The sequence below is a fragment of the Poecilia latipinna genome, unplaced genomic scaffold (genome assembly GCF_001443285.1).
Source record: "Poecilia latipinna isolate Pla-1442-1.1 unplaced genomic scaffold, P_latipinna-1.0 Scaffold863, whole genome shotgun sequence".
NCBI classification, from domain to species: domain Eukaryota; kingdom Metazoa; phylum Chordata; class Actinopteri; order Cyprinodontiformes; family Poeciliidae; genus Poecilia; species Poecilia latipinna.
The window spans coordinates 274115-287740 of NW_015113479.1; the positions used below are offsets into that span (position 1 = coordinate 274115).

At 42.5% G+C, this 13626-nt stretch overlaps 2 protein-coding genes across 2 annotated transcripts in view; both read right to left on the minus strand.

Moving 5' to 3' along the window:
• kcnh2b (potassium voltage-gated channel, subfamily H (eag-related), member 2b) overlaps window positions 1-9041 on the minus strand; it is a 254225-nt gene extending 245184 nt beyond the window's left edge. The window contains exons 1-2 of the mRNA XM_015048160.1: window positions 8608-9041; window positions 7655-8303 (exon numbers count right to left, since the gene is read on the minus strand). Coding sequence (XP_014903646.1) covers window positions 7655-7730 — 76 coding nt within the window. The 5' untranslated portion in view covers window positions 7731-8303; window positions 8608-9041. The remainder of the gene's footprint in view (window positions 1-7654; window positions 8304-8607) is intronic.
• A 2644-nt stretch (window positions 9042-11685) lies between these two features.
• Window positions 11686-13626, minus strand: part of LOC106956997 (SCO-spondin-like) — a 42088-nt gene continuing 40147 nt past the window's right edge. The window contains exon 52 of the mRNA XM_015048161.1: window positions 11686-12087. Within this exon, the coding sequence (XP_014903647.1) occupies window positions 12065-12087 (23 nt within the window). The 3' untranslated portion in view covers window positions 11686-12064. The remainder of the gene's footprint in view (window positions 12088-13626) is intronic.

Sequence of the window (13626 nt, forward strand, 5' to 3'; positions counted from 1 at the left end):
ATATATATATATATATATCAATAAAATAATAATTTTGAAAACAGTCATAATATTACAAGAAATAGTAATAATATGAGAATGAAGTCATATGACATTAAGCCACAATATTAGGAGAATTTAGTAGTAATTTCAAAAGAACTCCTACACAAAATAAAAAAGGAGGAATGTTGAGCCTCTTTTAAAGTTATACATCAGTTTTTCAAATACTTTGAAACGATTGTGTATTTCGACAAAATAAGCGCACAGACTTCCTGAGATGGTCGTGTCAGATCAGGTGAAGGACAACGATCAAACCGGCAGCCCACCGGGTTCAGGGAAACTCCTGCCACCATCACCCCCATCCATTTTCATGTATCCATAATTCCACAGCATAGTTACCATCAAGCTGGAGAATTATGAATGCTTCCTTTCAAGAAGGAACTAAAATCTGAGTTTAGATGAGCTAGATTAACTTTTCAAGAACTAAACAACAACATCAACAAGATGTACGTCATTCTAGCCACCATCATTACTTTTTCAAATCAGTCTCCATGTACGTGGTTCTTTCTTTTTAACTTTGTCTGTCGGTGCAGCAGCTGAACCAGACTTTAAAAGATTGCACAGCCTCGCTCACTGTTGTAGCTAATGGGCGTTTCTAATGGAGCTGAGCCATTGTTAACTAAATTTGCTTCACCTTTGCCTCCCCAGCAGTGACAGGCCAATATTTGCGCTGTGAAAAAGGTCGCTCAGCTGCAGCCCAGGGACACGGGTTTGCAGGGAGAATATTCAATACCGAGATGGATCTCTAAAGAAAGTCAAATCACCTGCAGCTGCCGAAGAAACATTACACCTCTACCTTTTCCTGCCGTTTCCTGTGCATGTATACGTGTGTGTGCGTGTGTGTGCGCAGGAGGGTGGACGGGTGCGTCGGTGGAGAAGCAGCGGGGCAGTTGCTATGGAGATAAAGTATTTGCACTTCAGCTACAGAATGGTAGCATCATCCCTCGAGGATGGCGACTTCGAGGCTTGTAATTGGGCAAAAGCTTTCTCTGAGGAGCAGCGAACAAGGCAACAAGACACGACCCCGAAAGATCCTTGCATCTCCCCCCCTGAGGTCGGGCGAGCTGCTAAATCCGGCGCAGAGACGGTCTAATCAGTATAGAGTGGCATAGGTTTCAGACTTCGGGATCGCAGTACAGCGAGCAGAGAGGGATACCTGCACAGAGGATCGGTGGACAGTAAACAGAGACACTCTCAGGTCAGTCTATAGAACATATACAATGCTGAGCTGGAAACATGGAAGGCTATTCCTGTCCTTCTCCAGCCAGTTTTAGCTTTCAAACAGTGATATCTAATTACAACCATTGTTGTTTTCATCGCGGAGAATCCGGAGCAAACCGAAAACTACCAGAAGTAAACAACCCACATTCATTATGCATTCCGTGTCAGGCCTGCTTACAAATGAGCACACGTTCAAACAAATGGTACCCCCACAGCGAGCGACGCCCCAGAACGCAGCAGCTCCGTGGAGCAACACAGAGCCTGGCCTCTGGTCACAGCGGAGCAGGAAATCTGATCAGGAGTGTTTGGGCCGTGTTGGGCCTGAGGACCGGCACCGTGGTCATCACACAACGACAAGCAGGAGAAGTATGAGAGAGATTCACACACTAACCTGTCATCATTTAAACCAGGGGTGGGTAACTCCTGTCTCCGGTCTCCTGCAACTTTTAGGTACATCTCTACTTCAACACACCTGAGTCAAATAAAGAGGTCATTAGCAAGACTCTGGAGAACTTGACTGCACTTAGGAGGTGATCCAGGTGTGTTGGACCTGGGAGACATCTGGAGTTGCAGGACACCAGCCCTCCAGGACCAGGATTGCCCACCCCTGACTTAAACACATACTCTAAAAAAAAACAAAAAAAAACAAACAAAAAAACAGCCAAACATATAAACAACTCTATTCCAGCAGGAGTACTTCATCCACCCCAAAGGAAACACCACTATGCCTCATCTAGTCTAGTTAGTTGGTTAGTTTCCTGCCATCCACCATACTTTAGAGCCTAGTCCATACATTTTAAGGGCTGAGCATTGAGCAGATCACAAGTATATATTTAACCTGCTGGACTGAATTAATTGCTGAGTCACTTTGTTACGAAATTTGACATTTCTAAAATAAATTTGCTGAATGGAAACAGGCCAGTTTTTAAAAAGCTCATATTTCCTTAGAAAGTTTTCATATTAGGATGACGTGTGTTTTTTGGGTGAATCAAAACAACAATAAGAACAGTTTTTTTTTGCATCACAAAAGTCACGAGCAACAACTGGATGTTGCCACTGGCGCAAACCACAAAGAAGAAGATAACAGGAAGTAGTGGGAGTATAATGGCACTGCATGGTTTTAATAACTTATCACATGAACAAACTTAATCATGTGTGATTTTAATTGTGTTTCTTATTTAATAGGTCAGTGCAACACCTCAACTCCACTCTGACATTGTGTTTTTCAACATTATTGGAATATTAACAACGTTTTGCGCACATTTGTAATGGAAACACAACTGTTGACTGCAACTTATGTAAAGAAGTCTGTTTGGATGTGTGGTCAGAACCAATAGACACATACCTCTTTTATAATTTCTTTATCATTCCACTCATCCGGATTTACCGCATCAGAATTATGACACATCTCACAACAATGCTGTAAAAGTTGAATAAATGCTACATGACCTTTTGGACCGCAGACGTTTTCTGAACCATTGGATACATTAACTGTTTAGTTGGTGATGTGCTCTGAGTTTTTCTTATTGTCATGATCATTTTTCCTCTAAGGAGGCACTTCATCAGCTCCCCTTTCACACTGAGGGTCTCATTGGGGGTGGAATCCATTTGATAAAGGAAATATGGTGGCAGGCTGACCAACTCATCACAGAGCCAACAAAAGGACACACTAGCAATATCCCCAAGATCAATGTAACTGGTTGCCAATCAATTTTACCAATCACCCTTAAGCGTACTGTCTACACAGATGTCTGTAGGGGTTTGGGGTTAAAGCAGTGAGGGTATCTCTGTGCACCGACTGACTTCACCACAACATCAACACATGGTCCAACATGTAGAGGCTGCTTTGTAATGCATTGAAAATACATTGTTGGAAAGTCTTGTTACCTGAACCATGACTAGATTCACAACATTGATATGGGAATCAATAAATAAACTTCAGTCTGGAAGCTCTACTTCCTGACTTTTTTTTCTTTTAATTAGAAATAGATACGATTCAGACCAGGGGATAGCTGTGCTTCTTATTTATTTCTGTGCAGCTCATTGCTCCACGATGAGCCATCTGCCTGGGAAGTGAGTGATCACTGAGAAAAAGGACCTTTAAAGTCCATCGTACATCTCTTCCTGAGAGGAACTGAAACGACACACGTTCAGCAGCACAGCCTCCTGTTAAAACACATGGCCGACTTCACAGTCTAAGCATGCTCTAATTAAAAACTTGACATTTAAGTTACTTTTTTTTTGTCTCATTTGGAAACGACGAAAAACTCCACTGGACCTTTAAGTAACATTAAGCTATGGTTTGAGTGATGAAAATATTTTCCTTGAGAAGGTTGCACAAAATGACGCAATAATTTTGGCAGCAGATTTTAATCTAGTTTTAATCTCATTTAAGTCGTTTCTAGTCAGGTTAGTTTAGTCTTTATGGCTCAGTTCATTACAGAGCAAACACCTGCAACACAGTAGATGAAGCCTGTTGGTGTTTCACTCCGTTCTCATGAACAACTAGATACTTGACCTTTTCAGTCATTGCCTGTTGAAAGAACAGTCCATCTTTCTGTGGTTGAGAACAATGACCTCAGAATTGCTTGACCTCCACCTTGACACTGTGAAGAGATTTGAATACCCAGATATGTGTATTCAAATCCCCAGGGGTTGACCCATGGCTTATGAAGAAGCTACAGGGAAGCCCCTCCACAGTGGCACACCCCATGAAATGGCCTCAACACATGGGCAGCAACAAATGATAGCAACAGGCGAAGGTCTCCACCACTCAGGGTGAACCCGACACAAGGGACAGTGTAGAGATGTCAGTGACAAAAGCTTTCTCGCATCATATCGCAAGCCGGCATGCGCACTTCTATAAGCTCAAAAATTCACACGCACAAATTTCTCCAGTTGGGTGGAGGAAGGCAAGCAATGGTCACCTCATCACACAAGTTCCTTAAGAACCGAATGGGGAGATCAAGCCCTGAACGATGGACACTGAGGTGACATTGGGCAACAGTGACGACTTGGGCTAGCTTGGTAAAATCCAAAATATTCAGAACGAACACGGCCATTGCTAAAACTACAGGCAGACAACAACTCTAAAACAGTGCAGAAAATCTATGTCATCATTCACAACTTCTTCTTCTGGTCGCTGATTGGCCTGGTAGAAAATCGACAGGAGGAATTCAAGCCAATGGGAAAAATCCCAAACAGAGCAATGAAGGGAGGCTAAAATCATGTTGAATGGAGCAAGAATGTAATGACCAGGCCAGACCTGCGATATTGACTGGTGTGTCATAACTTGCCTCAAGTCACATTGACTACTTTTGTCTATTTTTCCCCAAAATATTCTTTCTGGAAACAGGATGTATTAAATGCGGCGCTCTCAATAAGCAATAACCTGTTACACAGAAACCTTCTTGCTGAAAATCTGATCACAGTTCAGCGGCTCCACAGTGTTCCGGTGAGCAGCAGAAAATGCTCACCTTTGCAGAGTTATCCACGCTCAGTATGAAGGAAATATTAACACAGCAGGATTAATGTGAATTATTCAACTTGACTGCACTCATGCAGCAGCTCTGAAGAAACAGAAGGAACGCTCGTCACTCGTGACGCCTTGTTGAAAGCTCTCCGGCTTTGATTAGCGCAGGGAAACGTCACCTTATTGCTCCAGAATCTAAACAGTTCAACCACTGAGCTGCTAGAGTACAACCATGTTCACAAAGGAGGCTCCTTCTGGAGATGTCCCAGTCAAATCACACATATTTCATCCGAGGACCATGACATCGTCGACCCTGGCCATGAAAACTTGTGTTAGATGTGCTTTTATTGATGCGCCCGCTTCACTTTCTCCTCCTTCACGCCGCCGCCCTCATTGACCTCATCTTCTTCATGAGCCGAGCTAATGGAGGAAACGTGCCTCCGGGGCCCGCTGCAGCACGTTCACCCTCCGCTCACACGTCCAGAGACGGAAACAACATGAATAATTTGCATCCACGCCACAGGAACGTGAAGAGGGGTGACACCTGTGAACGCCGAAACGGAGACAACCTTTACCTCCACGCCTCCGGGGACTTTCTGCAAAGTAAGCAGCTCCCCCTTTGTCTCCAACTGGAGCTTATAGATCAGGGGTGGGCAACTCCAGGCCTGGAGGGCCGGCCTCCTGCAACTTTTAGGTGTGTCTCTACTTCAACACACCTGAGTCATATAATGAGGTCGTTAGCAGGACTCTGGAGAACTTGACTCTATTGGATTCAAGTGTGTTGGACCAGGGACAGTACACCGGTCCTCCAGGACCAGGATTGCCCATCCCTGTTATAGATCTTTTTGTCAAGGCGAAGAAAAGAAAATGTAAAAAAAAAAAAAAAAAAAAAGTCTGTTACATAAACGTGTTTCATGCAATTAATGAGGCAGAAATAATTGAATCTGTGCCCGGTAGCATTTTAATGTTCAGCAGATTGCTTCTTTAACTATCAGTAAAGACGGTAACATGACACTCAACAGCGGCTTTGGGTCAAAACTGATACTAAATACTGAACGTCATCATCTGAATACCGTCTGAAAAATTGTTTCTTATATATTTGGACTCATTCAACATTTTTTCCTTTGCATTAACATTAAATTAAGACTAAACAAAATATCAAAGTGTTATATTTATGTGTAATTTCTCAGCTCAAAAACAGTAAAAATAAAATTTAATTAAATTACCATATTATTTGTCCATGTTTCTGCTGTCAAACATGGTAGTGGTAGCATCATAATGTGGGGATGTTTTGCCTCCATTAAAAATAAGACATTGATTCTATTAGTTGGAATAATAAGAGAGAGAATTTCAACTTCATATCATGAGAGCCAGATGGATGTTCCAACAGAACCATGATCTCAGGCACATCAAATCTGGATTCAGGAACGCAATAACTTAGGGACATTTATCCAAATATATGAAGATGGAATGTATGTATATTCGGCAAGTGTAATTTTGACCCAGGGTAGATTCAAGAAAATTAACATTAAATGCAACCTTGCTGAGCCAATTCAAAATGTTTCTCGTATTTTCATTTCGCCCTGAACTGTTCAGGTGAATGTTGGACAGCAGCTCCATCCAGTCAAACTGATCAGTGATCAGTAACCAGGCAGCATTAAAGCATTCCAGGTGCAAACTCTATTAATTTTGATAACTCTAGCCTTAAATTGAATTTTGTTGTCATAGTGTCTCAGAAGCATTTTTAAAAGTGCCTTACTTGTTTTTAATTAAACATGTTAGTTATTGCAAGGGAGTCAGAGCAACACAAATTTTTGAAGTAAATATAAATAATTGATCAAAGTCAGTAAAATTTGGTTGAAATTGAAATAAGTTCTTTAAGTGTCTTCTGTCTGTTAAAAATGACATGAATTTAAAATTCTAACAGTTTATTTCTATCAGTCCAAGAACCAAAACAAGAAGTCTAATCTAAGTAGACAGTTTTTTTTAAGAACGAGTACAGGGAAATATATGCAACATGTCATTGTGAAACATTTCCATGTACAAATCCAAATTTGCAAACGAGTCTGCAGTTAAAAGTTGACTGGTTGAAACAAACTAAGGCTCTACACAAGGTCACATATATGTTGTCAAAATGGAAAAGATTATTAAGCACAACAAAGACATTTATTCAACTGATGCTTTACATGAGCTGCAGCTAAAACTGTGGCGCAAAGTGGGAACGTTGAGGAAGGGAAACCCACAGGCAGCCCAGATGACTTTAACGCGTCAGGGCGGAAAACTTAAAGCAATAAACTTTACCAAGTGAGGTCCAATAAATCAGTGACCGGAAATGAGCGTTTCATCCAGAGAAGCCGAACATAAACTGCTGGGATCAGGTAAACACAAGACAACAAGAGTCCAGCGGGCTGAAGAGAAGCAGCCACGCACCCAGAGGATTTCTGCTTAAGCTCAGACACACACACACACACACACCTGTTTTAATCCATTGTAAAGTTGGCTGTGAGAAAGAGCTCAACATGAGGCTCCATCAGTCACTGAACCCGATCAACACATCAACTGATTAGATCTGTGAGGAATTCAAGGTGCAATTATTGTGAAAACCGTTTTACAAAATCAGGATGTTTCCGTTCTTATCCATGAATTCACTTATTTTATTTATTATTAATTAAATGTATTTGCGCTGCAATAATTTTAAATGGTTTTAAATTGTTAACTCTAAAGGAAAAGTGATTTTTTTATTTTGTTTATTTATGACTTTTTTAACATGTTAATGTCAATCTTAATCGATTTATAAGTGATTCCTCTCCAGTGGAGCCTCATCAGAGCCGCTATCAGCCAACAGCATGTTGAAACAACCAAATAAATTATTAGCTCTGTGTTTTCGTGAGGAAAAGAAGAAGAAGAAAACTCTGCTCTTACTTTGACTGTCAAATTTCCTGATGATAGTATCCAGGAAGGTGTTCTGCGGGGCCACATGGCCCCTCCGGACCGGCATCTTCGCTGCGGTGGCCGCCGGGACTTTTAAAGACTTTCCGGGTTCTTTGGATAAGATCACACCGAGTTTGGCTCTTCAAGCCCCGCTGAGCGCGCGATGCTCACTGCGCTCCCCTCCACACTGAAAGCAGATCAGGATGGGAGGCGAAGGGGGGCAAAGTTTCCCGGGTGTTCAGGTGGGCTCTGACTCCTGAAGGGTTTGGGAGTAAAAAAAAAATATATAGAAAAAAAAAGACAAAAAAAAAAAAAAACAAGAGAGTTCTGGAAAGGAGGCGCGCTGTAATGCGCGGAGGATCGAGCGGCTTCCAGCCTCCAGGCTGGGACCCGGGCGGCTGTCCGTCTCTGGTCCGCCGATGCTTCTCTCACACCCGGAGGAGCGCAGCGCGGCGCTCATCCTGCGCGTCAGCCCGCTGCTTGGAGGCGGACTGGGCGAGTTCTCTGATGATCACCGTTGGAGCCATAGTTGGAGGCGCTGGGCTGAGCGTTTCTATTTATTTCTCTCTCACTCACTCACTCACTCACTCCACCTCCTCTTTCTTCTCTTTGTTTTGCCTCTGAAGCTCCTGGTGTTTGGCTGCAGAGGGGGAAAAAAGAGCGGAGTGATCATTAAAGGAAAACAGCTGCGCGCAGGTCGACAGCTTGAATCGTCCTGCATGTGTGTGTGTGTGTGTGTGTGTGTGTGTGTGTGTATGTGTTTGTGTGTGTGTTTTAGAAGGTGTTCTGTGGATCTCTCCTCCTCCTCGCTGTGCGCGCTGCCGGATGACTTCAGCTCCCCTGGCGTCTAGCTGCGCCTCTTTTTTTTAACCCTTTGCGCATCAGAGCGGAGCCCATCACACACCTTTGGTGATGGACAGGAAGGAAACCACGCGCGCGCTCACCTGTCCTGATGACATCTCAGGCCCCAAAACAAAACAACAGGAATTCAATTGAATGGTTTAAAAATAACCGCCTTCGCATGTCATTATGCAGCTTTTGGAATGATTCTCGTGATAGAAAATCCTATGAAAGAGGCCGATCTGGAGCCGCCTCAGGTGGGACTGGAGGCCCGGGGCGGCGCCAGGCAGATCCGATAGGACGGATTCCTCCTCCACTACCTGCAGCAGCAGGTTGGAGACGGACGCCTGAGGTTACCAGGTGTTCCGCAGCGTCACCTGCCTTCTTTCTTAAAGCAGCAAAATAAAAAGCAGTTTACGCACAGCCACCTCCCCGGTTTCTCCCCTCTATTGTACTGCCCTGCTCCGCTCTGTGCCATGCATGCTCTCAAATGTAGAAGGGAAAAAAAGAAGGTTTTTATCGTTTACGAAAATGAAGGAAAAAAAAATAAAGCACCTGCGCAAAAACAAAGCGTCTCCTCCGTTGCGCCAGATTTTTTTGTGGTTTTATTGCGGGTTTTGTGGAAGTGCGGCTGCGGCGCGTCTGCAACCTGCTTTCTTCGGGGGCTGGACGGGGACTCACCACTCAGCCTGCTCAGCTACGTCACACCGCCGGGGTTCCCCCCTTCCGTCATGCTGGAGATGATGCGTTCAAGTAAAGCGGGAAATTATTGCTGTGCGTTTGGATGAGGCGCATGTGTGTGTGTGTGTGTGTGTGTGTGTGTGTGTGTGTGTGTGTGTGTGTGTGTGTGTGTGTGTGTGTTTTAGAAGGTGTTCTGTGGATCTCTCCTCCACAGAATGAAACGGTTCTGCGTTCCCTTCAGTTCACATTGTGTCTCACTGAGATGTTAAACTCACACCGACCGCATCTCAGACTATTCCTTCTGTTTATTCTGTTTTTAAGCTGTGATCGGACTCGGAAAGACCGGCGGGACATGACGAACAGGCAGAAAGACCATCCATCAAAGTGTGACATTTTGGTGCGTATTAAAAATGCATCAGTTGGTGATCCTGTTACACCGAGCGGCAGAGCGGCGAAAAGCCGGGAGCCGGCCGGACAGCTTCCCCTCCTTCCAACTCCCTTATTTAGTCTGGAAAAGAGAAAAGCAGGGAGGGAAGGATGGAGGAGGAGAGAGAAAACGAGGAGCAAAAGAAAAATATGGTTTATTTTCAAAGAATGGACGGATCCAAGGCTGTAACGCTTGTTTTTTGTTCACACTGTCTGCACACATGAGTAACGGTCACCACAGATCCTTGATGTGCTCTTGCTACATTTCACTTTCACATAAAACTTCTTTAAGCTGCCAACTTTAATAAGTGGAGAACATAAACAGCAGATTATGTTGAACCTGCATGGAGAAAAAAGAAGTGGGACTCAGACAGGAAACTGATGTATTTTGTTCTTGGCCTTTTAAGGACCGTGTAAAAAAAAAAAAAAAAAAAAAAAAAAAATCTATGATGCAGAAAGAGAAATTATGGATTTTGTTTTTATTTATTGCTAAAGACTCTCTTATCTAGTGCTTCTAAAATCTAGGTTTAAACCAGGGACATGACGGCCGTTTTGTCAATATGGTGTCAGCAATAGCTTTGACCTGGGGCACAACTACATATTATTCAGTGGATGTGAAAACATAAATCGGCGTCTCCCCCCCGCCCCCGGTACGTAAGGGTGAAGGAGCGTAGAAAACATACGGTCGCTCTATCCGTATGAGCGACCGTATGTTCAGCCTGGCCATACAGAAACAGCCAAGGGGCCACAGATGGCCCTCGAGCCACACTTTGGACACCCTGCATGAGCTGAAAAGAATAACAGGAGCACCAAAATGTAAGAGTGCAGCAGACTGATGGATCTAGTGTGAGGAAAGATAAAAGAGAGCTAAAACACTGACAAAAGGTACCAGAAGAGCTAATTACAGGTGAGTGGTTGCAGCTGGGGAAGGGAGCAGGTAGAGGCAAATGATTAACAGCTGAGAGGGAAGTAAAGTAAAGAGAATGAGAAATAAACCTATAGAAACAGTAAATGGAAAGAAACATGAAACACAAACAAGAATGAACTGAACCAGTAAGATAAGAGGGAATAAACAAAGACATGATGATAATAAAAGTCTAAACGTGAACATATCACCGAGCTGCTCAGAGCATGTTTTATAAAAATGTATGCTGATGACACCATGGTTTATGTTCAGCCTGTTGGTTGGGTTCACTCTGCTTCCAGTCAGCTTCAAATGTCACTCAGTAACGTTACGTTGCTCCTGAATCCAAAGACAACCAACGAAAATGATTTAATGAGCATCGACACAGTTTCTGTTACCTCGGACCAGCAGGCTGACACACTGACAAATCCTACAGCGAAGTGTGTGAGGTGAAGTACAGGTGCTGCGCTACGTGAGGGATAGGTGCACTTCACATTATAGATGGAACAATAAAACATATGTAGACATTTTGAAGTAGAATATCAAGACATTAGCCAGAAAGTTGAAGGTTGGGGACACAGGAAGCTTTCAAAATGTAGAAAGATTCCAACCTAGAACATCAACAAATTAGTTACAAAGAGGCCAAAGAACAAAAACTAAATAAATTAAATAAAAAAGTGAATGTTTGGCAGCAGTCGCCATGAAACCCTGATCTCAGTTCTATGGAAAATTTGTAGTTGGAGCTTAAAGGTCTGTGTGTGAACAAGGCAGTTTGTGAACTCAGTTAAACCAGTTCTGTTAGGATGAATGGAGTAAGGCAAATTCAAATTTATGAAAAGCAGGAAAAGTTTAGACTCACTTAAGAAAAAAAGGCTGTTTTGTTATGAACATATCAGGCTTCTCATTGGTCAGATCCTCCTATTACTACCTGCTCTTTTTCCATCATGAAGGTTTCCTCTTGTTCTACTTTGCTTTTAGTTTATTCTTATTTTTTTCTTGGAATTTTCTCGTCTTTAGATTCTACCTGCTTCCTGTCATCTGTGTTCTTCACCTCTACAATCCATCACAGCTCCATGACACACTAATGAGAAAATGCTGAGTCATTCACTTCATTTCCTCATGTCAGTGACTAGTCATGACTATCAATGAAAAACAAACGACAGGGAGAATAACTTCCAGAATAAGCATTTTTTATTGATAAACTCAACAGTTGGAAACAAGAATACTGGCAGCAGACATAAGATACTCATGAAACATCTCTTAATGCGTAAACAGGTTATACTTGGATCAAACTATAAACACTCAGTAGAAAAAGACTGTACAGGAAGAAGAAGCTGCAGAACTTGAAACTACGTGGCGCAGTGTGTCCTTCAAGAGCCGCTTTCACTCGTCTGTCCATCCATCTGCTCATCCAGGAAACATCCATTTATCACAGAGCTGGCTGTCAGAATGCTGCTTCACTCAGCGTGGGGTTCAGACTGTTCCCACTCTACCTGACACACACTCATCCACACACACACACGCACACACACTCGAGCCACAAACTCAGCTCAGCGTTTGGACACGTCGCCTCCTGTGAAGAGAGGAAACAGGGAAGTGATGCAGGCTGGCTTTGCTGCTTCACACAAAACAAAACAAAAAACAAAATAAAAAAAAAACATTTCCGTCCTACAGATTATAACAAACATGACTTCCTACAGGTTCTGTGTTTTGGTAAGAATCTACAGAGGTCAGTTAGATTTTATGTTTCAAATGATGTGTGTTTTGTGTGTGTGTGTGTGTGTGTGTGTGTGTGTGTGTGTGTGTGTGTGTGTGTGTGTGTGTGTGTGTGTGCATCTACAGCTCTGGAAAAGTTAAGAGCCCACTGCACTGAACCTCATTGAAAACCTCCTGGTTTTTCCACCAATTATTCATTTCTGAACTCTTCCTGAGTTCAAACATTAGTATTGTTGTTTCTAAATGAACATGAACTTATTTTCTTTGCATTATTTGAGGTCTGAAACCATTTTTCATTTACTGCAAATAAATACTAATTCCAATTTCTGCTTGGAATTTCAGAGACATGTCAGTAGTTCAGAATAAAAGAACAATGTTCATTTTACTCAAACATAAAGAATAAAATCAGAGAAACTGATCATTTTAACTGGTCTCTTAATTTTTTCCAGAGCTGTACATGTGCTCTCATTTTTGCATGTGTGTGTGCATGGGTGTGTGTGTGTGTGCATTAGAGACGGATTGTCCCTAAAAGTGGAGCTGTCAGGCGTAATGTGTGCAGCAGAGTAGCTGTGGGAGGTGGTGGGTGATGCTTTCCAATTAACTAACGCAATTAACCAGGTTGATTAATGGTTTAACATGCAACTCCTTCAGAGGTCGGAGCTCTGCTTTCATTATTCATGAGCATGAAAGGCTAACACCTGTTTAACCGAGACTTCAGTGGATGTGCATCTACTACATATATGAAAATGCCAGTGGCTGCATGTTTATGTTTGAGCCCAGAGTCACTGACTGGATAATTGGACTGAACATGAGTGGAGTTATATAATTATTGAGAAGTAATTAAGTATTTGAAAAGTTTGAAAAAGAAAAATCAATATTGTAGCCTTTTCATTTAAATCACATTTTACCTAGCTTCTTCATGTGGCAATCTGACAGTAACTTTGTGGACTGTCAGATTCTTTTTACATTTTTCTCTGAGATTTTTTATATGTATAAATGGGTTTTATTAACAGATAAATTAATGTATTCATAAAACAAATTTACTCATTTTTCTAGATATGAATGTCTGAGCCAAACCACTAATGATGGTGATCCATTCTGATGTCAGAGCTGATAAGAAATCATAGATTCAGGAACTCCTGGTCGTTCATGGATCATCTTTAGAAGTGTGGACTGTGGATGTTAGCTTCAGGGACGTCTGAGCTACTGCTACATGTTTACCACTGATATGCTGTTTTAGGCTTGAGTAGCTTCACTGACAGGCTAACTCCTTTTAGCATAACTTGAACACAACAATAGGCTTTTCCAGCATCTCAGATCGTTCATGAACAATGATGAGCCCCCTGTGGACAAAGAGAAGCAGCTTTGTCATCCATCATTGTTTGCAGATGTCACT